This window comes from Acomys russatus, chromosome 4 (assembly GCF_903995435.1).
Source record: "Acomys russatus chromosome 4, mAcoRus1.1, whole genome shotgun sequence".
Classification (NCBI taxonomy): domain Eukaryota; kingdom Metazoa; phylum Chordata; class Mammalia; order Rodentia; family Muridae; genus Acomys; species Acomys russatus.
Window position 1 is genome coordinate 2,583,161 of NC_067140.1, and position 25,710 is coordinate 2,608,870.

The window sequence follows — 25,710 nt, forward strand, 5'->3', positions numbered from 1 at the left end:
TCCTTGGCTGCTTTGGCCAGAAAGTAGAGGAATAAACAGACCAGACCTGTAGGCTGATCTCATTTTCCCCCATAGTGACCCTGAAGATATCCTTTCTCTTAGAGATGGAAAGAGCCCAGTGGGGTGCCAGCCCAGGAGACACCAAATCAAAGCACCAAGCACATTGTCCACAGCCAGCATTCCAACCATGTGCGGCTCCTTTCATGTCTCAGCACCCTGCATTTCTTCCCCCAGGTCAGGACTTAGCATTTTCACCAATGAGCCGCAGCAAGCTAACTAACTTTGCTGGGGGGTCCATTCTAGGAGTGTCCCATGTGTCCAGCTCATGATAGGCTGAGCTGACGGGACCAAGGCCAGTCTCAAGTGGAGGTAGTCCGGGCCAGGCCAACATGGGCAGGATGAAACGGGCCCCGTGGGTCAGGCTCTGGCTCCCCTGAAGGCCACAGACCAGGCAGAGGCAAAGACACCCATTCATTGTGCGTCATCCTCATCCTTAAGGGCTGGCAGATGGTTTGCAAAAGACCTCAGGGTACTCTGCTCATTAAAGCGTCCCTTAATGCAAGGAAATATTTAAAGGAAAGGCTGGCTGGAATTCTTCAGATAGGTTCTGGAATGTAGGTAACTTAGGACCCTGATTTGAGGAAAAGGAAACATTGAAACAAATTCTCCAATTGGTACTGTGGTTCTGGAGAAAGGGCCTTTCTCTCTCTCTCTCTCTCTCTCTCTCTCTCTCTCTCTCTCTCTCTCTCCCCTCCCCCCTCTCTCTCCTCTTCTCTTCTCTCTCTCTCACTCTCTCTCCTCTCTTTTCCCTATGAGTCTCTTTACAATAAGAGACTGTATCATAGACCAGGGAAGCTTTGAATGGTACCTCCAGCAGGAACTTCTGGTCAAGCTGTTGGTACTTGCTTGAGTCTGTCACTTCCCTCTTCACAACTATGTATAGCTAACAACAAGAGGAAATGTTTCAGGTATATGTTCTGTAGACTCTCAAATTGGAGCCTTCACAATAAACATAGCACTTATAACCTCTTTTTTTTAAATAACTTTATTAAGAGAATTTACACGCCTATGAAACTCACTCTTTTAAAGCACACAACTTAGTGTGCTGTGCGCTATTCACAGTGCTGTGCATTCCACCCCGGATTTAACTCCTCCAAAAGAAACCATCCCCATTGGCTGTCACTCCCACTCCCTCCCCCCACCCCAGCTCCGGTAGCCCCCAGTCTGTTGTCTAAAGACTTGCCTATTCTGGACAGGCTTCATAAATGAAATCGTTCAACGTGTAGCCTTTGTGTCCAGCGCCTTCCACTCTGTTTTCACTGTTTATGTGACTGTAGCATCAACATTTTATTCCCTGTGGCTACATAATCATGGTATGGTTACATCGTATTTCCTAATTTAGCGATTAAGGAATACTTGGATTGTTTCTCCCTTTTCCTTGTTATGTTGAATGTTTCTGTTTTTGCATGGGTAGATATTTTCAAGTCATTGACTCTATCGGGTCCCATGAACACTAACTTTCTGAAGAACGGCCAGTGTTTTTTTAAAGCCGCCACAGTGTTTTCACACCACCAGGAGTGCTCCAGCTTCTCCATATCCTCACCAACACATGTAGCCAAACTAGTGTTGTCAGTCACATCTTGTTTGTATTGTCCTATTTTGTTTTTTTTAATGGAAAAATTTGACCAAGACCATGCAGAGCAGAAACCAGAGCAACTTGCCTTCAAGGAGAACCTGTGGCTTTGATACTAGCCACCTTGGAGTGGCTACGACCAGTTCCATTGAGTCAACACGGAGTTCGGTTTGACTTTGGGAATGTTCTAGGTGGTGTGATACGTGATGGTCTTTCCTCTGGAGGAAATTCCTGAGACCTTTGGACATCTAGTAAGATTCACAGCATCATTTTCACTTGCTCTGAAATTTCATAGCTCATCCAGTAGCTTGCAAGCAGAATCAAGGTCTACTTGTAAATCATTGTCTTCTGGTGCTAAATAGACCGCTCATTCTATTTCTAGGATACGCCAGCCCACATCCCACCTTCTCTTTTTGGCTTGCTGTCTTTTCTATTCTTAGAGCTGGCTGAGTTTTGTATTGCATTTATCACCTTATGCATGAGCTTCAGCCAACCTCCGATCTAAGTCATGAGTCTCCCCCAGGTATCAAGTATTACATGAGGCTCCATTCCTCTGCTAGAGTTAGTGCACATAGCCCGAGAACAAGTAACAGGTCTGTACGGCCTCCCTCTGAAACCCTGCTTCCTCACGACTTCCTTGTCATGGATCCGTAGCTGTCTTCACAGGAGGAAAACAAATCCGTGGATCAGTTCATGTTCTCTGTCTTTATCTGTATCTTGAACACTTCGGTGTGTTCCAGGAAAGATAGGTCCTACCACCAGTGACAACCCCCCAAGGCATAGCCCCAGCTTTACCTATCAGTTATACGTGTTTGCTTGCTGACCACTGGTCATCTCTAGAATAGATAGATCCTCACAGGCAGGCATCCTAGCCACCAGGCCTAGGCCTTGTTTGCCCCTTGGGATGCCACACCCTAAATCACTTCACCTGAGCTTGACCAGGAATCTGCTGAGAAGAGGTCAAGAGGCAAGCATAGCAGAGAGTGAGGGCGTGGGCAGTGGGGACTGGCAAGGCTCTGGTGAATGTGCAAATTCTAGAATGCATTGGAAAGTCTAAGCACCTCACTAAGGCAGAAGCAGAAGCCCTACCCCCTACTCAAAATAAAAGACCCTGGGTAACCACGTGAACAGTGTCATTCCAAATGAGCTACATATAGCAAGTACTGGGGAAGTCACAGTGTAATGGTTCAGAGGGACAACTGAGAAGGAGGGGCCAGACTAGAAGTTAAGTGCAGTAAATACTCATTTAACCTAGGGGCCAGATAGGTCACCATGGTCTGAGAGTTCCTACTGTACGGCAGCAGCTTCCCAGATCTGCATCAGAAATTGAATGCCTTTCCTTCTATCATCTTGTGCCCACTCAGCCCATCTCCCAAGTTCAAGGCTCAGTGGACACCTGCTTGTGAGAACCTGTCACCTCTCAGACTCTAGCAGCAGGAGGTCCGGGGCAAGCCCTTGTGCTCTTGTCCCATCTCTGCTGTAGGGAAGGAACATTGGAACAGGTCTGCTGAGCCTCCTGTGACTGTGTCACAGCCATGATGCAGATGGGTACCACACCCTTGCTTGCCACAGCCTCACTAACTCCTGAGACATTTGTATGTATACAGTACATCCCAGGCGCCAGTTCACACCTCTAAGCAAAGGCCTTCAAGTCCCTTGTTTGCAAGGTCCAGTTGTGATTCATAGATAAGGCAGGTTGGAGAACTGCGAAGGGAAGTCTTTCTGTTGAGCACCACCAAGAGCAGGTATCATCACCTGGGGTTGTTAGAAATGTTAGAAAACCTTAAGGCCCACCCCAGACTTACTAAATGTGAACTTGCATTTCAATTATGTTTATGTGTGTGGAGTTTTCCCTGCATGTGTGTACACATGCATGCCCGGTGCACACAGAGGCCAGAGAGGGCATCCGTGCCCCTGGAATTGAAGTCACTGATAATTGTGAGCTGTGCTGGGAATTGAACCCAGGTCTTCTGGAAGAACAGCTACTGATCTGAACCACATCTCTGGCCCCGGTGAACTTGATTTATGACAAGTTTCCCACCTTCCATGGGCTCATGGAGTTTGAGATGTCCGGGTGTACACCCAGCCCTTTAACTTCACCTGGACCCCGGAAACAAAGAACAGAATCAGTCAGCCTTAGTCGATGGCACACACAATTAATGCATTCATATTTTCATCTTCCCAATGGCTGTACCCCTAATATATACTCCATTCCCTTAACCCTATGGATCATTCAAGCATATTTCATGTCTTTAAATATTTGGGTGCCCTTGTGAGATAACGTAATCTTCAGATCATTAATCGTTCAGCCTCATTTCTAAACCTAAGAGAGTTGGAAAGGTTTGGTAGTTTGACAGAGACCATGTGTGGAAATGACTCCAGCACATGATTGGTACAGTTCCTCATCTGTGAAATGAATGTTTCACCCCTGCCTGCCCCAGATTGCTGGAGAGTGTCACTAAATGTGTCTCATTAAAGGCAGAGGGAGCCCAGTGGGTGGTAGATAGCAGCTATGATTACGGACGTCTCGTGGGTGAGAATGGAGCTCTCAAAGACAGAGGAACTCTGGGCCAAACCAGTACAGGAAACGAGTCTTTCTCTGGTACCCATAGAATGCACAGCTTCTTATCCCAGACTGTGCTTAATACAACCCTAGGTGAAGGTCCTGGACACACCCCTGAGGGGTGGCTGAACTAAATCAACCTGGCTCTAAAACTTCTCATAGAACTGTACCCAGACTTCACAAGAGGGTGATCACCAGGTAAAACCCATCCCAGAATCTGGAAAGGAGTCAGGACCTGATTGAGAAAGGATACATTCTACCTAATCCCAAGGATGGGTGTGGATTCTGAAACAAGATTGTTTTCTGGGTTTTCCTTGTGTTCCTGGGCACTTAACAGCTACTGCACCAGCAGAACCCAGGCTTGAGGGGACATCCAGTACCACCCGACACAGCCTGCACTCTGCAGGAGACAGGCCCAGTAAGGCCCTGGAAGTGAACTAATGGGATCCTCTGGGCCCCGAGGCTGGGCTTGGGCTTTATGTTGGGCCTTGCCACACGGCCCCAGCTGCTGCTCATCTTAGTCCTCTGGGGTTGGTGGGATGGAAGCTACTCGGCACTAAATGAATAAAAAAGCAAGTCCCCATCAGATGCATGAGAAAGATTTCCCCAGGACCACCCAGACTACAGAAATTCTGTCTTCACACCCAAGGCTTCCCTGCTCAGTGTGGACCAAAACAATCAATGGCAGTCCTCAGTCACTAGAAGAGGCCAGGTCTCCTTCAGCTAGCCTATTAGGAAGTGCCATGTCAGTTCAGCACTCTGGTCAGCACCCACCCTCTGTGCTGCCCAGGGAGACTTTTAACTTTATTAAGCTAGACTGCTCTCCCAAGCCAGGATAAGCCATTTCTGGACATAGGGAGGCATCTCTGAAAGGAGAGAGGACTCGCCCTTCTTCCTGATGCCTGCCACCCATTCCCTCAGGCCAGCACAAGTGTCTCTCATCTTGGAAACTCTCCGGGTAGAAACAGACCTCAGCTTCAGAAGACACTGTCGGTACTCTTTGGGCTTTCGTTTCTTCAATGCTCTAAAATTGGACACAGTGGCAACTCAAACCTCCGCTGTAAGAATGAATAAGGATTCTTGGGTGGAGCCTATTAAGTGGTCCCTGGCCTGCAGTTCAGGAAGTGCTCATGTCTATATGTGATTTGATAAGCCCCAGGGAAGGGAGTTGTGTATTCCTGGCCCTAGCAGATGACATTGTATTGGCCGTCCCCTTCACCTCAGCCACAGTGCTCACCTTGCCACTTCCTCATACCCACAAAGTCAGCTGTCTAGCTACAACTGAAAAACTTGGGATTCTGGTGACCAGAATGCAACAGTTGTCCAGGGCCAGAACAGACACCCCCCCACCCTTTAATCTTGCCACCACTGCCATGGCCATCTACTGTGTTCATTCGTGCTGCCTGCAACACTCCGCAGACATCTGCACTTGGTCTCCTGTTTTATTCTCAGATGGAAAAGAATGGGTAGACTACTGGGAGAGTGTCAGCAATAGCTCGGACACTCACCTCTGGGCACCCAACATGAGTACTTTCAATGAAAGAAGATGTGGACACACAAAGTAATCAAGCAAAGAAAGCTAGAAGAAGAGATGGATTTTGCTGTATGTCATTGGCGCTGGGGTCAGTACTGACCCAGGATCCACACCTCCCAGGCAGAGGTTGGCATAGCAGATGCCATTCTTTGCTTTCCCTTTGTTCCCCTGGGCCAGAAGAACTGATTAGTGTCTTTTCATTTGCTACTTTTCCTTAAGCCCAGGTGACCAGCAGCCAACACCCTGACCGTGGAGACTCAGAAGTCAAGTGGGAAGGGGCTGCCAGGTTGAAGCATGGAGTCAAAGCCATGTCCCATGCCTGGAGTAAAAAAAGCCCTAAAGGCAGGCCAAGTGTGCTGCAGTGTTACCCCTACAGTGTTCCTGGCATGGGAGATTCTTCCTTTGCCTGTACAGCCTTCTCATAGTAGCCTCCACCTGGCTGTCTTCTCCACAGGACGAAGCCCAGACACCCACTGTGGGTCCTACTGCACACTCCTCGGTCACCTATGTACCACCTGCCCACCTCATCTCTCACCTGCTGCTGAGGCCTATGAGCTCTGCCTAGGGTCCCTCCCACCAACTCTCCTGGTTGTTTAAGATTACCTTTCCAAAAGAACCTTCCTCACCCCCTGCCCCGCTACACACACTGTGTGCTCTACATTACAGCGCAGCCACACCACCCTGCACTAGACAGCCAGGACTGAGTACATGTGCCATATACCATAGAAGGATACCGTGGATCAATGAGAGAACATGAGTAGCTGATACTTACTGAGCAATTAGAAAATGCAGGACACAGTGCTAAGTGCTTTAAAGGTATATCACTTACCACTTATCACAGTCTTAAGGGGAAGGCATTGCGGCTAGCACCACCACTTTGCAGAAAAGGGAATAGGCCAGGAGACACCGAGCTACTGCCAAACTGCTGAATCAGCCTCCATGGACCCTGGGGGTTCTGCCTCTTGTCCCTCTGAGATTCGTGTAGGGGCAGTGCTCCAGCACTGTGTGCCACCCTCCGCACCATGAAAGTGTCATATACTGTCCATCTGCTCGGGACAAACCAACTCATGAAGGGGACCAATGTAGGTAAGAGGATGTGCAGGGACTCAGGGACAGGAAGGCCAGGCACTGGCCATGAAAGACCTTGTTTCTCCTCAACTGAGTGATCTGGAAAGTCAGGGGAGCCTTGGCTAAATCCAACTAACTCCACCACTCTCTGTTTCCAGTCCCCTTCTCAAGAGCCAGGGTTCTGGAATCCCCCAGAACTCTCCTCTTTTCCCAAGGAAGCAGGAAGAGAACTCTAGAGGGGCCACCGGACTGTTGCTGGGATAGCATGCTTAAAACCTCAGGGTCGGTGGCCGAGAGAGGAAGAAACTGTGGTCAGTTTTCCAGAGGATTCCCTGGCTTAGAGCTCTGCAGCCAGAGGCTGATGGCTCCTGAGCAAGGTCAAAGGAGAAAGCTGCAGAAGCGTACACATGGTGCATTCCTCGTACACGTGTGTGTGCACACACGGAAATGTGTTTGTAGGAAGGAGGACATTTTAAAGAGAATCCCTAGGGAGGTGATTCTATTTCCAAGAAAAGGAGCAATGGTGGTGGAATCAGGCAGCAACCCCTGCTGGCTGGGAGATGCAAGTAAACAGAGGTGGGACAGGTGTGGGCCCAAAGGTCTGGACCCACAATGAACAGGAGTCAGGATTCACATTGATCTACCCCCCAGCAAGTGTCTCCTGAGTCTAGTAATCACTGGGCTGTGACATGCCAGGACTGGGAAGAGGCACCTTTCTCCGTCAGGAAACCCATGCAACAAAGCTAAGCCAAGGCCCAGAGAAGAGGTTCCAGTTGCAGAGCTCACTGACAAGCCACACTCACAATTATAGTCATGGGATCTTCTGTGTCACTAATTCTGACCCCAAGACAGGATTCTAGCAAGGGCTCTGGGAAACTGGTTGGGAACTGTGGGTTCCAGGACCTTGCATAGGGCACCAGCTGTCCTGACAGGAGTAGAAATCTTTGTTTGGTCCTTTCTTTCAAACATGAACACCTACTATCTTTGCCAAACCATGCTTCTCACCCTAGGAATGTGGTATGACCTGGTCAGCCCACCCAAACAGAGGCTGGAGGAACTTGCCCAAAGTCACAGGGCCAGTAAGTGGCAGAGATCATATTCAAAACCGGAGTTGATCAGTTCTGGAATCACTACTCATTCAAATACACTGAGAAAAGCAAGACCTGGGGGCCTGTAGGGGGAGTTCTTAGAAGTGAGGCAGGCGTGTTTCAGCAACCACAGGGACAACTCCACATCTAACGCCAAAGAAACCCACAGGGAAGCTCTGGGAACTCCTCGCTCTTGCCTGGTTTCTTCCTAAACTTCACTCCACCGGCTAGGAGACCTCAGCTGCAATCCCGGGGAAATGCGCTCAGCATCTCTCAGATCTTAATTCACCGACAAGGTGATCATTCCCTTGATCCATTTACACATGGTTTCTAAAGGAGTTTCCCCATTGGAATATAAAGCAGTTTCCTCCGTCTTTGAGGGGGAAAAAAAAACCTGCCATTCCTTAATCTAGCAGATTTAGGCCGTAAATGCATCTCATGCTGAAACTGATCTGAATAGGCAGTGCCAAGCATATACCTCTCAGTAGGTACTGTAGCCTAATGTGCCCCCTTTCCTGCCACAGGAACCCATAAATCTTGGATTGACACACATATTATCATCATCATGGATTTGGGAAGCTGAGGCCATCACTGGCAATGTCTGATTTTACTGGAATTCGCCCAGATTGGTTCCTGCCACTTTGTCCAGTATTTCCCGCTCCAGCTGGGAAAACAGACATATCTAAAGATGCCCTGGGCTTGGGACCTTCGGCTCTCTTGAGCTATGTTCTTTTTAGGTCATACCCTCTCAGCACCACAGCAGAACCTCTGAAACCAAGTTGCACAGTTCCATCCCCCTCATCCCTCTCCTCACCCTTTGCTCCAGGTAAACACTGCCAGCCGGCACAGGCAGACATCTGATCTGCCTCAGAAGCTACGATTTTATACTCTCCAGATGTTCTAGCTGTCTGGGATGATGAAGGTTCAAGTTCCACACAGTCAGGACCGCCCCAGTCTACGGACCCTATGCCACCCCATATTCTGACCCCGATTAGAACTAGGATCTTGGCTGATACAGCCAGCTAAGAAGGGGGGACAAGGGACGTGCCTGGAGCAAGGACTCATGAAAATGGTCCTTTTAGACTCTTCCCATAGCCTAGGCGGTGTCTGCTCTGGAAGTGCTCTAGGGCCTTTTGGACTGGACAGTACCTCCCCACAAATGTCTGCCACTCTCTCCTTGCCCGCTGATGCCTAGCTGTGTTATCAGAAGTGTAAATAGAGTTTGGAAGGAAGGGCCCTGGGAATATTTCACACACCAAAGAACGTAAACAGCAATCTATGTGGCTGGAATCTCCAGACCACTTGATTGTACCATATTTCTCCCCAGACGGTTGGCCACTGACGTTACCAAGAAGGGAAAGCTGGGCATTACGAATTCGGCATTAAAGAAAATTATTTCCCGCTACCAGAATGAGATCAGTCCCAAGTAACAACAGCCCATTGAGGAGGGAACGTGATAAGGTCCCAGCTTGTCCACAGAAATACAACCAAGTCCTTATACGTTGGTGCCCAGGGGAAACTGTGCTTGGTAAGTGTACCACTGCAGAAAATTAGCCACTGTAGGAAAGCAGACCCCAAGACCAATTCACACTGTGTCAAAGTTTGTATTTAACCCAACCCACTCACCTGGGCTCTGTAGTAGAGCCATGAGAACCACTAGCTCCCAGCAGTGGTAGTCACCAATGCCAGGCCAGAAGCTGGCAAACTCCTTCATCCCTTGAAGGGTGCCCAGAAGCAGACTGGCTTCCTACTCTCAGGGCAGAGTTGGCCCATGCCGTGCCACCCAGACCTATTCCTCCCTGTAGAGACTGAGCAACTGAGGTCTGGAGAGGAGAGGGTTAAGGTTCAGTCAGGGGGTGCTGTGGCGAGGGGGGGGCTCACCTCAACTGACATCCCCCATCACCCTGAAGCTACACTGTACCCTAGATGGTCAGGCCTGAAAGGTGCCCCTACATAGTCGCCCAACACTCTCACTTGGCTATTGAAGACAGCAGAGGTCTCAGAATTCCCCAAGGCATGACGAATGGAGGCAACCTTCCACATGACTCCCAACCCTGAGAAATGCCGAGTAACCTCATCTTCTAAGACCAGTGGTTTCCAAATGTATTTTTAGCAGCAGAAGCCATCCTCAAACAAAGCCTTATGCAAAAGCTTTAAGCTGCAAACACACATCTGCAGTGCTTGCCTGAGTGACGCCTAAGCCAGGCCTCAGGCTGCCCCCACCCCAGCACCAAAACTCCTTCCACAGCACCCCCTGTGGATTTCTCTCTGCAGCTAACGCAGCAAGGTAGGGTGGACTCTTACTTAAGAGCCCTGGGTGGTATAGCTGGTCTCTGAGACGTGGGCAACCTCATTCTCCACTAGGACCTGGCCCCCATCCCCAGTGAGCTGTCTCATACGCAGGTTGATGGAGCCGTAGGTCTTCCTGGATCCCCTTCCAGGGACAAAGGTCTGCCTGCGGTACAGCTCACCCTTGCACAGAGAGACCATGAGCAGCACAGACAGGAGCATGCCTCCCACTGTGAGCAGCCCCAGGCCTGCAATGATGCACTTGTCCAGATGTGAGCCCAAGCGGGCGTAGTACATCTCTAGGCGTTCCATCTCCCTTGCTGTCACTGTGTCAGGGTTGACTCGGGCCTCTCGGGGGATGGCGTATGCTGTCACCACCAGGAGGATTCCGCTCACCAAGAAAACCAGAGCAGAAACAAAGCCATAGTCCACTGGGCGGCTCACAGGTTCCAGGCCTGGACCCTCCTCTGAATGCAAAGAAAGATCATCCCGCTGGGACCGGGGCAGTGAAAGGGACACCTCCAGGGGTACTGGGGGAGATGCCCAGTCTGGCATCCCCAGGATGCTGGAAATGAGTCTCGTGCTCCTCGGAGAAGAAGCAGGCATTCTCCACACCCATCCTGGGTGGCGCCACTGTGCCCAGCGGGGCTGGTGTCCTTGGAACCTGGGGGCCATTGCTCAGTGTCTTCAGTTCCAGGCCAGGGGGGGATGCCATTGGAAAGAATGACCCCAGCTCATCCCTTGTCCCCTTGGCAGCTAGAAGAGAAAACAGAACTGTCAGTTGAATTTGCCTGCGGAAGCTCAACATCACACTTGTCCCTGGCACAGCTGTGAGGAGCTATGCACAGTAGAGCAATGTGGTCCCTGCAAGGGCCCCACTCCACAGCAACTGGTGCTCTTATCCTTTTAGGGCTCAGTTTTCCCACCGACCAGATTCCCTACTGCACAGTGCTAACAGAGAGGCTGAGGTAGTCATCTGTGTGTAAAATGCTCAGTAGAGTACCCAGTAAGTATTAATGATGGGATGTCATCCTGATGGAGGAATGTAGAGTGGCCGCGAGGTCCGTATCCCAGCCTCCTTGTCTGTGCTTAGACAAGTGATGGAGCTCCTCTGCAGACGCACTGTTCTCAGCTGCCGCGTGGAAAGCCTGTCTCATAGGGCTGTTGTAAGGATTTCATCAAGTGATGCGCCTCAGGCTGTGGCCAGTTCAGCTAACAGGCAATGTCGTATGAGCATTGGGTAAGGTGAGGTGATGATGTGGGGTATGGCAGACAAAGTCAAAGTGCTATGGGCACTAGTGGGTGGAAGTGTGGTGTGGGGACGGTGGCACCTGAAAACTGCAACAACAACAACAAAAAGTGACAAATTCCCTAGTAGCCAGAAGATGGGGGTATTCTAGAGAGGGAAGGAGGGCCCCAGAGACCAGCTGGGCCAGTTCCCAGAGGACAGTGAAAGCCAGGCCAAGAAGCAACGAACAGTCAAGTTGTTGGAGCAGGGAGGGCTAGGATTTGTGTGGATTTTAGAAGTCATAGGGCAGATGCATGGAGGACAGGGTCCGGGGAGGAAGGCCAGGAGGGGTGCAGGCATAAAGGAGAGTGAAGAATGGGAAACCTCGGCCGAGGTCAAAGCCAAATGCCTTCATGTAAGCAGGCAAGGACTGGGCGGGGGGGTGGGGGGTGGCGCACAAAGAGGAAACACTACCAAATACCGGACATGTGCCACATGGACTCACACTGCACATGTGCACTGTGTCAAAAGGCCACCAACTTATAGCCATGGGCCAGACTGGGGTCACTCAAGTTTTTGCTTACTTCGTTTCCAATTCTAGTCACTGAGTTTTGGAGAATTAGTTGCCAAGACAGAAAACAAAGAAAGACGCCGGGCGTGGTGGCGCACGCCTTTAATCCCAGCACTCGGGAGGCAGAGGCAGGTGGATCGCTGTGAGTTCGAGGACAGCCTGGTCTATAAAGTGAGTCCAGGACAGCTAATGCTACACAGAGAAACCCCGTCTCAAAAAACCCAAAAAGAAGAAAACAAAGAAAGATTTCACCTTTTAGGTTTGTAGTTCCTGTGGGGAGCAAATGAAGTCCTCAGTGAGTGTGTACTGTTGATGGGCATGGCCACATCAAGGACCCCAGTGCCTCAGTCCCACAGGAGTGGGAAAGCCCTCCTCACATGATGCTCAGAGGGACAGCAAAGCCTTTCTAAGGTCCAAATACAAATGTAGACAGTGTGTGCAAAAAACGTCCACTTTAGCTTTCTCTCTCCCCCCCCCCACCCCCCGCATGTTAATGGCCCGATGACTTCCTACAGGGACTGCTCCTATCAAGATTAGCTAGCCTGCCTCCTTGTTCAGCTGTATATAACAGCCATGCCTTCTTGTTTATCTATAATAATGTTGCCTTTTTTTTTTTTAGCCATATGCAATAACGCTATCTCCCTGTTCAATTGCATATAATAAATACGCTGTTCTAGGATTGCTGTGGACTCTCTACCAGCAACACAGTGTTCCCTACGTACTCTGACGTTCCGAGGGTACACATATCCATGGCCCTGACACACACATGCCCAGGTAGCAGCCACCCTAGGTGTGGCGTGGCTCTCCTGCCATTCCATGATGTGTTTACACACAGGAAAGCTGATTTCTCTGCGTTCTCAGGCTCTCATTCTCCAGTGTTCTCTGGGTTCCTGTGTCTCTGTGCAAACATGAGCAAATCAATGAAGTAATGATGCACGAGATGAATAAAGGAATGAAAGTACAAGGGGGCAGGATGTGAGAAGTCTCTCTGGCCTTCCCATGTGGACGTGTTCTCTTGGCAGACATACGGCCAGCCGTCTCAGCTCAAAGGCTGCTCTGGCTTACCACTCCTCTCCGTGGCGGTGCCCTGCTCCACTGTGTCCACTTAATACACGCTGAGCTTTGACTGCCTGTTAGACTCTCCTGTCAGCTCCTCACTACTCAGGAGTAGCTCAGCCCTATCACCATTTTAGAAAACACGATCAAGATCCCATGGTGTGTATGGGGACTCAGGACAAAGAGTTGAATGGCGGTACCCAAAGAATCTCTATCCCTATACACTTGCAAACCCATACACCCCATATTCCTTCCCTGGCTCTCTCTCGGAGGAGCCCTCACTTGAGGCACCTGAGAGTAGAGATCCCTCTGAGTCTCCCTTGGGTGTCCAGTCTCCTCCTCTCAGTTCCCAAGGGACGAATAAAAGAAGGGCAGTGTTAGTTGGCTTTTTACTCTTGGCACCAAAAATCTACCCAGAACCTGAGAGTAGGTGCCACTTGTGGGCCCTGACCACCAAGCCCTGAGCAAGCCTGAAGGATGTGGGGAGTGACCCATAATCCCTTGCCCAGATTGGTACGTTAGTGCCATATCAGTGCCACCATACCCCTGAGGGCATCCAAATTCTTAGAGCAAGACTCTTTTTTGCCCAAAACTTTTTCCTTGGGATGCCTGGGTGAAGGAGCAGACACAAGGAGGCTTCGTCTCTAATAGCTTTAGAATGTCTGTTTCTCTCAGACATGCTTAGTAAGTTCTAAAGGGCATGCCCATTAATTACCTAGACATAAGCAGGGGGGAGGGAAAGGGAGGGCAGGGTAGGAGAGAGAGGAGAGAGAGAGAGAGAGAGAGAGAGAGAGAGAGAGAGAGAGAGAGAGAGAGAGAGAGAGAGAGAGAAAGACTGAGATTGGTTGGTGCCCATGGATAACACTCCAAACCCGAAACCACACCAGTAATTGCAATTGTATCCGCAGTCCTATAGTTCCTGAAAGACAAGCGCCCCCTCCCCCCTGCGCACACGCCCCGTTCCACACTCACTGCCCCTGGGACTGTTCCAATAGCAATGCCCACAGACCCAGGAAGTAAGTGTGACTCAGATCCACTGGTCACTCTGCTGGTACCCACAAAAGGCTAAGACTGGGAGAGAGGGCAGGATGAGAGAGGGAGGGAGATGAGGAGAAAGGAATACAGACTACCTCCAGCACCGCTGAGATCTAAGCAGGTTCCACCCCGACCTGACCAAGTCCAGCACCCCCCACCCATGGTGCACGCTGACACCCAGGGAGCCTGACACACTGCGAGGCTGAATGAAGCTTCGCCAATCCAATCGACAGACACACGCACTCGTAGTACACAAAAGCCTCCGGCGCGCAGATGCACACACGCAGGTCCACGCTGTTATACCCAAAGTTCCGCGCGGAAAGCCCAAGCGCCCGGCCTCCTGCCTCCCCCGCGCCCGCCTGCCCGCAGTTCACACCCCCTGCTCCTGCCCTTGACGGCCAACGCCACCGGCCACAGCAGGCCGGACCCAGCCGGTCAGTGCTCGCAGCGAGGCGGCCCGGAGAGCCTGGGCTCGGCAGGGCCGGCGTGCTCTAGGGTGCCCGGGTCGCGTGTCCTTCGGCGGGCCGCGAGGTCAGGCGAGCTGTCCTTCCTTGCCACTCCCCGCCTCGGGCCCTGCGCCGGCGGCTCGCGGTCGGCGTGTGGAGCCGTGCCGGGCCTCCCCAGTCTCCGCACGCAAGAGCACACAGCTCCGGGCGGCCGAGGGGGTGCGTAGATCCCAGCCCGGCCGTCGCCTCACCCTCCCGGGCTCCCGCCCCCTTCCCGGCCCGCCCGCAGCCGCTGCCGGGGGGCGCACGTACCTGCTTGCGCCGCGCCGGGCTGCACCGTGTCGGCCGCTGGGGGGCTCCGAGGAGGAAGGGACAGGGCAGGGCGAGAGCGGAGGGGATCCTGTAGCACCGCCGATCGAGCTCCGCCCGCGGAGGGGCGAAGGCGCCCAGAGAGTTAGCTGGGGAGGGAGACGGAGGCGGCTGCGGGTGCTCGTCCCTAGAGCCACCTCTGTCTCGCCCGTGCGCGCGCTGGCCCGGGAAACCCCAGGCTAAGGGCCCGCAGTGCTGAGTGCTGGGGCGGGGCGGGGCGAGGCGAGGGAGGGGCGGGGGAGAAGACCCCTCCCCCGCCTCTGGGGAGACCCCGCTGCACCCAGGGATGCCTTTCCCACCCCAGGTAGGACCCAGGGTTCTCCTCTTCAAGGTCTGCAGGTCTAGAGTCTCATCCGCGTGGGGCTCCGATGGCTCACGGGCGCCACGTGAAGGCAGAAACGAAGCCTCTTCCTACCTCTGTTTCTGATGGGTGTCCTTCTGGGGCATTGTCCACGGCCACACACACCTTTTACCCTTGAAGGCCACCTGCAGGGCCCCTTCTGCTGGGCAGCCTGTCTGACTCACACACACACACACACACACACACACACACACACACACACACACACACACACACACACACACACACACACACACACTCAGAGTTCCTCCATCTGGACACTTCCCTGACCTGTAGCCAAGTGAGGCCCGGTGCAGGTGCAGTTTCTGCTTTAAGGGAAACCTGTTCCTCTGGGGTGGGGGGTGGGGGGGGTGGGGGGGGTGGGGGGGTGGCAGGGCAAGCCAAGCCCAGAGAGAAGGCTGGTAAGGAAGGAAAGGTTAAGATTTCTGGGAAGACTTGATGGCCAGTTTCAGGTAGGTCTTACCTCTCTGAACATCAGTGTCCCCCTTTCGTCCAAGGGACTCATGGACTGCAGACTCTGAGGACTTCTGCCAGTGTGAGTGGAGGCCGTTCATCAGGAAAGCAGCAAAGATGAGAAAGCTCTGTCCTAGCTCATTAGCTCTCTCTCTCTCTCTCTCTCTCTGGCAAAGGCTCACAGGTCTTCCTCCAAAGTCCTCACCCACCAGGAGGGTAAAGGTTATCTTGGAAGCCTTATGGGCCAACATAGCCAGGCCCTGTGCTGAGCCAGCAGAGCTAAACAGACCTGTCTCCGTCTATCCTGTCTATCCTTCTGGAGGCCTGGCCTGGCAGGATCTCCCCAGGGAAGCCGGCCCTGGCACCAGACCCCCGTGCAGGCCCATTCCCACCCCTCACAGGTATATGACCTTGTGCAAAGGTCTCTCTTTACGCTCCAGGATTCCCATCTGTAAAGGGACATAGGGCTTACAGCAATTCCATGAGATCTCAACCATTAGGGTGGCAATGGTCCCTTCCCTGTCCGCTATAGTCCTGCCTCACAGCACACCCGCCTTGCTCACTCTGCTCTCTCACTTCCCTCAAATCTTTGCTCACATGTCACCTTCTCCAAACCACCTGTTCAGGCCATCATCCTCTTAAAAAGAGTAGTGCCCCAGCACCCTGCACTCCTTCACTCAGAATTTCTCTCTACAGCATCCATCAGCTCCCAACAGTGTATTTCTTTGCTCGGTGTCATTTCTACTTAAAAATAAGTGCCAAGAGCCAGGCGGTGTCGCCTTTAATCCCAGCACTTGGGAGGCAGAGGCAGGCAGATCGCTGTGAGTTCGAGGCCAGCCTAGTCTACAAAGGAGTCTAGGACAGCCAAGGCTACACAGAGAAACCTTGTCTCCAAAAAAAAAAAAAAAAAAAAAAAGAAAGAAAGAAAAGTGCCAAGAGTATAGTAGAGCCTCTATCTGTTTCCCTCCCTGGTGTATCCCCAGAGATTTAATACCTACGAGGCCCTTGTTAAATACCCTTTGAATAAAGAATTGAAAACTGCTCAGCTGTTCCTGGAGCTCCTGTTGTATGCTAGCAACTAGGACGAACCCATCCCTACCCTGTAATGTTCCAGGAGAAAGGGATGTACCCAGGTAGTGCTGTAGCTGCAGGAGGGGCTAACAACCAAAGGCACATTGTGCCTTGTGCTATGCGTGTCTCGGGCAGGGTGCTTGAGTCTTAAGGATGGGACTTCTCCTCAACAGAAGTGGGGACTGAGCCAGGATGGGCAGGCTGTGTAGAAGGCAACTGGGCAAAGAGCAAGGAAGAGAGATCCAGCAGGAGACTAGGATGGACAAAGGCCTTGGGTGAGCGTGGAGAAGGAGGGGTAGGGTCAGGGTGAGAGACCCAAGTAGGAAAACGGTAGGGGATGGGGCTGTGCTGGACAGGAGCCAGGCCTCTGAAAAGCCTCGAAGGCAAAGATGTTTGTGCTTCTCAGAACAGTGGAGAGTCACATGGAAGGACCTGGGTAGACAGTTAGCCAACCCCCTTCCCCCTTTTTACATGTGAATTTGACTTTTGGTTGTCAAGATCAGGTTTTGTTTTTTGTTTTTTTTTTTTTGTTTTGTTTTTTTTTTAAGCAGAGAAATATTTGCTAAGTTACTGAGCAACAGCACTGTTTAGAGAAGTGTGACTCGTAGAGATGGAGCTCGACTGACCCACGTAGCAATGGGTGAGAGCTGGAGATGTCAACATGAACTCATGTTCAGCTTAATGTGGCTGTGGGTGATTACGTAAAGAAATATTTACAGAGCAATCCTAGGAGCTTCTGGAGCCATGGGTTACCATGCAGACACGGCCCAATCCAAGAACCACACCACACAAAACCAGTCCTGGTAAATAGCACAGAAATGACATCAAGAAACCCCAATCCCAAAGCTACAAAACTCTGAAGGGGGTCTACCCAGGTTCCTGAGGAGCATGTGCTTTGCCAAGAAGCACAAGAAAGGCCTGAGGAAGATGCAGGCAAGCCAGGAGAAGGCAATGGATGAGAGCCCTGGTGAGGCCTAAGGCTGGTACGCCCCAGATGCCAAAGGACCCTAACTCCAAACTCAGCTGTCTTGTTTTCATCATTCACCCCAAAGTTAGGAAACAGATTTGAGGCTGCAGACACTGTGAGTTTGAGGCCAGCCTGGTCTACAAAGCAAGTTCAGGACAGCCAAGACTACACAGAGAAACCCTGTCTCAAAAAAACAAAAAAACAAACAAACAAACAAAAACAGAAGAAAGAAAGAAAGAAAAGGCCAATGTGAAGAAGATGGAATTGTGTTGGGCACCTACACACTATTTGCAGGTAGTCAGTGCCCTATGCTGTTTTTACAAGTAATCTTGGAGGAAGATCTGTTTAAAAATATGTATGGAAACATACATATACATGGGTTCACACACATGTGTTTTGTGGTGGTGTTGTTGGTATTTTTTTTTCCTAGAAGCAATGGTACTCCATAGCAAAAAGCATACCTAGCACAGAGATCTTGGTTTCTGTTCTCCCTCTCCCCCCCACCTCTCTCTCTCTCTCTCTCTCTCTCTCTCTCTCTCTCTCTCTCTCTCTCTCTCTCTTTGTCTCTCTCTCTCTCTCTCTCTCTCTGTGTGTGTGTGTGTGTGTGTGTGTGTGTGTGTGTGTGTGTGTACTTATGGGAGTCAGTTCTTTCCTTCCTCCATGTGGATCCCTGGAATCAAACTCAGGTTGTCTGACTTGGCAGCAAGCACCTTTTCCAGGTGAGCCTGAGTTCTTGGTTTCTTGTTTGTTTGTTTTTCAAGGCAGGGTTTCTCTATATAACAAACCCTTGGCTGTCCTGGACTCCTTTTGTGGACCAGGATGGCCTTGAGCTCATAGAGATAGGATTGCCTCTGCCTCCTGAATAATGAGATTAAAGGTGTGTGCCACCACACTCGGCAAGATCTTGGTTTCTAATACCATTCTTCACTAAAAGGAACCTGGGCTCCCTGGAACAATGAGGCAAAAAGTATGTAAGAAAAGTCATAAAAGAAATACTACACATAGGGCTGGAGAGATGGCTCAGTATTTAAGAACACCTGTTGCTCTTCTAGAGGACCGAGTTTCGATATCCAGCACTGACGTGGCAGTCAACACACAACCATCTGTCCCTCCAGTACCCAGGGGTCCAGTACTACCCTCTTCTGGCATCCATAGGAACCAGGCGTGCATCTAGCACATGGATATACATGCAAGTAAAACACCCATACACATAAATGTGATGGTGCATGCCTTTAATCCCAGCACTCAGGAGGACAAGACAAATGAATCTCTGAATTGGAGGCCAGCCTGGTCTACAGAGCAAGTTCCAGGATAGCTAGGCTACTAGCTAAGGCACGAGAACTTTGTCTTAACTCCCCCACCAAAAGAAAAGAAGAGAAATACTACATACTACACACACACACACACACACACACACACACACACACACACACACACACACACACGCAGTCACGCACACTCACATGTGTGATCACTTCAAGAGACACAGGTCAACTTAAAAGTGCTGATAGCCAAAGCTGGAGGAAAAAAATTAAGCAACAAAATAATATAGTGGTAATGGACTGTAACTGAAAGCATGACATAAATATTCCTGACTCCATCCTGATATAAATAGCTGAACGAATCAATGAAAGATAAACCACCACACAGTATTTTAGCTGCAAGGCGTCGGTGGTCCTCGAAGTGTGGAACACAATGCCCAAGCTTGGGTGTTGACTGCACCTATTAGTGGCCTTTCTAAGAGTGTGTATCGAGACTGGAAGTGACTGAGTACCCTAGAAACCTTGTGTACTTACCTTGGCCAGATGATCCAGGGCCATGCTAGTGGTCAGATTATGGTCCTAGTGTGCACCCTTGTTATGAGGCAAAGAAAAAGATACTTTAGCTGGATATGTTGGTACACACCTATAGTTCAGAAGGCCGAGTCAGGAGTTTAAAGCTTGCATGGGATATTTAGCTAGGGCCTGTCTCTTTAAAAAAAAAAGGGGGGGGGGAGGCTGTGTGGAGACTGGGCCTGGAGTTAAGAGTATTTGGGGCTCAGAAGTTAAGAGCATTTTCTGCTTTTGCAGAGGATTCAGGTTGTGTTCCCATCACACACACACACACACACACACACACACACACACACACACACACGCACGCACACACACGGAGGCTCACAACTTCTTTTAATTCCAGTTCCAGAGAGTAAGATGCCGTCATCTGGTCTCCTCAGATACCAGGTACTGCATGTACACAGTGTACATACATACATGCAGGAAAAATACTCATACAAAAATCTTAAAAAAAAAAAAAAAAAGAACTCCATCACAATTAATATTTGTAATTGTCCCCTTACCTTTACAACTCACAGCCTTAATCTAATTGTGTGATCGCAAAAAAAAAAAAAAAAAAAAAAAAAAAAAAAAAAAAAATTCCAAGCCAGGCTGTGAAATGCTTGAGTCCTGGCAGAGGAAAGGGTTAGCATCAGAACTTTGATGTCAGAGGAAAGCCAAGGACTCTATAATGCTAATGTCTCAGATTGGGTCTTGAACTGAAACGCGCATACACAACCCTACTTTAGTGACACTTGTAATGAGGTGTAAAGATCTCTGTATCATCTACCTTCCCTTTTATCGACCTAAAACAATTAAATTTTTTACCAGGCATGGCAGCATACAGCTATAATCCTAGCACTTAGGAAGCTGGGGAAGTAGGTTAGGGAAATATAGTTTAATAAATGAGTTAGCTAATTAGGTGTTTTTGGGGGGGGAGCGGGGGTTCAAGATAGGGTTTCTCTGTGTAGCCTTGGCTGTCCTGGAGTTGCTTTGTAGACCAGGCTGGCCTCGAACTCACAGTGTTCCTCCTGCCTCTGCCTCCCCAGTGCTGGGATTAAAGGCATGTGCCACCACACCCGCTATGTTAGTTAATTAATTATCATTTTTAACAACAGATGGCTAAAACTATAACTACCTAATGGGAAATTATACTTTGGGCTTTCTGAACATGGGAACTTACATACCTAGAGACAGATCTCAAGGGACATGAAGCCTTTAAGCCAGGAGTGAGCCTGCACCCACCCTTGGGATTCTATATTGTGCCCAAGAAGTACTGCTCTGCTGGACACAAGGATGTCCACTCACGGGAAGGCATGACGGCACAGGGGTTCTGCATCCTCCTGAGCAGGTTGATGCCAAGGGTGGCCTGGTGTCATCTGTAGCTCTGGGTACCAGTTGAATCTAACAGCATCCCTCACAGATGTTACAGTAGGTGGGGAACTTAGGAATGATGAGGTCAAGTTTCCATTGTGAAAAGCTTCTTCCAGCTGCTTCCATGTAATAGTGACAAGATCAGGAACAGGTCGTGTGGGCAGTTTCTGTGGCCGTGTTTGTAAAAATAATATAGTGGGGTTTTTCCCCCTATTACTCATTCTAGCTCCCAAATAATGTCACAGGGACCTGTTAGATTTATTAATAAGTTTTAAAGCACTATAGCTGGGCAGATACCGATCTATTCTAACTGCGTCTATTCTAGTCTGGCTACTTCCCAGCCACAAGCCTTTTTACCTGCCTCTCAGTCTCGCTTTGGCCTTCTGCTACGTCTCTGCCCTCATGGAAAACTCATGACAACCCCATCCTTGGCCTTCTTCTTCTTCTTTCACCCCTCCTTCCTTCTACCTGAGACCCCCCCCCACACACACACACTAAGAATGGAAGTCCCCCCTCCCCCCATCTTGTCCTTTTTGCCCAGCTATTGGCTATTCAGCTTTTTATTAACCAGTCAGGGGTAATTGAGGAACAATCATTACATAATGTTAAAACAGGAGATCTTTCAGTGATCTTGACAATGCCCATGTCTGGAATGCAACCAGATCTTGGGGCCCAGAAATCAACATCTGAATACATAGTGTACAAGACCCCGCCCCAACATGTGTTGACATATGGCCAGTTCTCAATAAATGGGTTATGATTCTGTGTGAAGATGCGACTTGTGAAACAGAATGAGGTGCTTCTGGGGAGCATTAGAGAATCACTTGGAGATCCAGAACTTTCCAGAGTAATGGAAATGTGATATATGGGGATACATGGGTGTTTTGGCTTTCTTCTGCTGCATTAAAAATTACCTCAAAACTTGCCAGCTTATGGTTTTGAGGTGTGGGAACGCTCCATCGCTTTCTGTGTGGTGTCAGCTAGGTAGCATTAAGATCTGAGAGCTTGCTTGGGCAGCTCGGACTTCACCATGTATCTGTGATTTGGGTCTCACTGTTGCCCAGCAGTTTGCATTCTCTTCCGCACAGTCCCTCCGTGTGGCCAGCTTGGGCTTCCTTGCCTGTTGGTGGTCCTGGGGTGGTCTGAGACCTTATACAGCTCTCAGACTTCCCGGGAGTACAAAAGAAGATGCTTCGGGACATTTTAGAGTCAAGGCCTGAACCTGGCCTGGCATTATGTCTACTGCGTCATGTTGTTTCCCACATCTCAGAGTCAAGAGGAGGTATCTACATATGGGTGTGAACATGGGTCACGGATGCCACCGAAGTAACCTCTGTTGTCATTCATAATGTATCTACGTATATCTATCATCACTCACACGTGTCAGTTTGAGAGGTAAGTGCTTATTTTAAATTGTTTAAGAAAAATAATGGAATCGTGATACTAGCGCTATCGTGGATACATTGCTTAGAGTAATGGTAGAAAAAAATTGCTTATTTGAAGCTGATGCTATTAAGACTGATGTTTTTTATCAGTGTTCACTCCCCCTTTCACCTACTGGTGTGGAGTCCTGGATGGTGCTTGGTACCGAGAAAGGGTTCCATTTCCCAACTTCTCTTGCAGCTTGGTATGGCCAAGTAGATGGTAAACTATTAGAATATCATTATTATGAGGAAAATATGTTAAGTTCCCCAATAGGAACAAAAGGCCTCCTTTTGTCCTTCTTGCAGTCAAGATGTAAGTATGTATGTATGTATGTATGTATGTATGTATGTATGTATGTATGCATGCTTAGTGGCTGGTGCTTAACTAGGCAGCCATCTTTAGATATCTGGGTAGGACAACAACAAAACTAAAGGAACCTGGATCACAGATGACCAGAAGGAAACAATTACCTGAAGTAATGTCCCCCATTCTATGTATGATCAAAATCAACTTCCACTTACCATTACTATTACTTAAGGGTTTTGGTTTTTTTTTTTTTTTTTTTTTTTTTGTTACACAGAAGAACCATTCCTGTCTAATAGAGTAAATTTCAAGACAATATGAGTAAATCAAACTAAAAACAGATAGAAAAATTGAGAAAAAGGCATAAGAATGCCTGACGTTTGATAAGTGCCGATCTGATCCAACCCCGAAATGTTCCAGGTGAGAAACTAAGTCTGCACCATGCAGAGTCCAGCTGCTGATATAAACAATGGTCATCCGGTGAGCCTAGCTGGAGGGGGCAAGAAAAACGCTCCTAAAAATGAAGTGCACTGGGAGGCCCAGAGATGAGGGTGGGGGGATCTCAGGGGTAGAGCACCTGCCTTGCAAATGTGAGGCTCTGGTTAGAGAGAAGGCAGAGAGGATCGTCTCCACTGGCTCACCAGCCTACGCAACGGTCCACAATAGAAAAGACAGAAGGTGAGAAACCCACCTCCAACGCTGTCTTCTGACCTCCCCATATATGTTGTGGCACAAAAGGTTATGCACAAATGTGCATGTACACGCACACCCACCCACACATACACACACGCACATGACCTACATGTGATCCCCAACCCTACTTGTTTGATACCTCAGAGACTAGATTTTGTGTTTGTGACTGGATTTGATCACCTGCTCCATGTCCATTCCAACGTCACCTGCTTTTTCCAGGGGTGCTAATGCTCTGGTGGAGCAAACCCCAGTGTCACAGGATGACTAGGTAGGAGGGGTTTGACATAGGGATGAAGGTCAGAAGTTGGAAGCCACACTCAAGGCCCCTCCACATGCCCCTAGCCATACCTTCTATGGAACGAGGAAGGATGAACAGGGATGAGGAAACCGAGATCCATGTCTCCAGCCTCCATAAGAGCAAGTGCCTCCATCCAACAGATCCTTGAAGCTAAAGGCCACTCCATCTCTCATGCATAGGCTGGCGCTGCCCAAGGCATCAGATGAACCGCACTGGGAACAAGTCCCTTCAACAGAGTTTGCGCCACACATCGGAACAAAATGTGTAGCCCACATGTGCACAGAGTGCAGGTATGGGAAATGGATGGGCTAAGATACTCACTGATGTACAGAACACTCAGGTACAGCAGTGTATTCAGAAAGAGGTGTGGGGGCAGGGTGTGGTGGCGCACGCCTGTAATCCCAGCACTCGGGGAAGCAGAGGCAGGAGCACCTCTGTGAGTTAGAGGCCAGCCTGGTCTGCAAATGGAGTCCAGGACAGCCAAGGCTACACACAGATACCCTGTCTCGAAAAAACAAAACAAAACAAACAAAAAACACAGAAAGAGGTGCAAAAAACTTGTATATAGGACATGTGGGGACAGGACATTGTCTTAGTCCACTTGTGTGCTAGAACAAATTCCTGAGGTGGAATAGTTCATGAAAAACAAAAATGTGTTTCTTTTTTATGATTTATTTTCTTTTAAAGTGTGTGTGTGTGTGTGTGTGTGTGCATGCACATGCGCGTGTGCATGTCTTAGTTGTTTTTCTATTTCTGACTGAGGTAACTTATAGAAGAAAGCTTGGTTGGGGCTTACAGTATCAGAGGGTTAGAGTCCATGAGCATCACGGTGGGGAGAATAGCAACAGGCAGGCAGGCATGGCGCTGGAGCAGTAGCTGAGTGCTCACGTCTTGAGGCACGACCACGTGACATAGAGCAGAGAGAGCTTGAAACTTCAAAGCTAGACACACCTCCTCCAATGAGGCCACATCTCTTAACGCTTCCCAAGCAGTTCTACCAACTGGAGGGCAAGCATTAAAAATACATGAGCACATGGGGGCCATTCTTACTCAAATAACCACAGTGTTCATGGAGGAAGATGTGTGGACATGGCCATGTGAAGGTCAGAGACAGGGCCTCTCTCTTGGCCCTGGGACATGCCAGTGAGGCTAGGCTGGTGGCTAGTGTCCCCACCAGTGCTGGAGGTACAAGTGTATATGCCGCGTTGGGCTGTAGGCTCTGTTTTTAACAATTAAACTTTAGCCGGGCGTGGTGGCGCACGCCTTTAATCCCAGCGCTTGGGAGGCAGAGGCAGGTGGATCGCTGTGAGTTCGAGACCAACCTGGTCTACAAAGCGAATCCAGGACAGAGAAACCCTGTCTTGAAAAACAAAACAAACAACAACAACAACAACAAAATCTTTATTATACAACCCAACTAGCTTACACAAGAGGTTAAAGGGAAAAAGTGAACTTTCCGGCATCCGTTCCACGGGACCCCGGTCCCTAGGTGTCTCCGGCCTGCCTGCTGGTCCAGCCTGTTCGCCAATCCCCTGTGCGCTCAAGCCCAGTCTGAACCTGCTGCTGTTCTCTCCTCTTCAACTGCTTGTGTGAAGACGGTTTCCTTCTCCCATTGAGGGTCGATTAGAAAAACAATAGTCCAGGTGGAGTCCCCAGGTCTGCTTCCTGAATTCCAGGCCCAGGATGGCTCCACCCAGTCTATCTCAAGGTATCCACGGTGTGTCCAAGGGTAAAGCCCACCAAGACTACTTTCACCTGTGACAAAGCTTACAGTCCTTCCCACATTGGACTGTTAGGTGAGTCTTGGAACTTGAATTCTGATCCTCACACTTACACAGTAAATACGTCACTGTCTCCGTAGCCCCTCATCTCCCTCTCTCTTGTGTCTTGGCTTTCCTGTCTGCTTAGTGGCAGTCACAGAAATACTCTTTCTACGATGGATGTCACAAAGCTATTTTAAGGACCAGACTTGGTCATGAACATGCCAACATGTAGGAGAAAATAAAACATTAAATCCATAGATAAGGGCCTCTGGGAAGGATTTGAACTGGAGAAACCGAGGACTTGCCTT

At 49.7% G+C, this 25,710-nt stretch overlaps 2 protein-coding genes across 2 annotated transcripts in view; one reads left to right on the forward strand and one right to left on the reverse strand.

Moving 5' to 3' along the window:
- Positions 1-25,710, forward strand: part of Snph (syntaphilin) — a 714,025-nt gene that overhangs the window by 583,015 nt on the left and 105,300 nt on the right. The window lies entirely within an intron of this gene.
- Tmem74b (transmembrane protein 74B) lies at positions 10,159-10,943 on the reverse strand. Its single transcript, XM_051143518.1, is given in 2 exon segments — positions 10,159-10,685; positions 10,687-10,943. Coding segments are annotated over 2 exon segments (699 nt in total). The 5' UTR covers positions 10,891-10,943; the 3' UTR covers positions 10,159-10,190.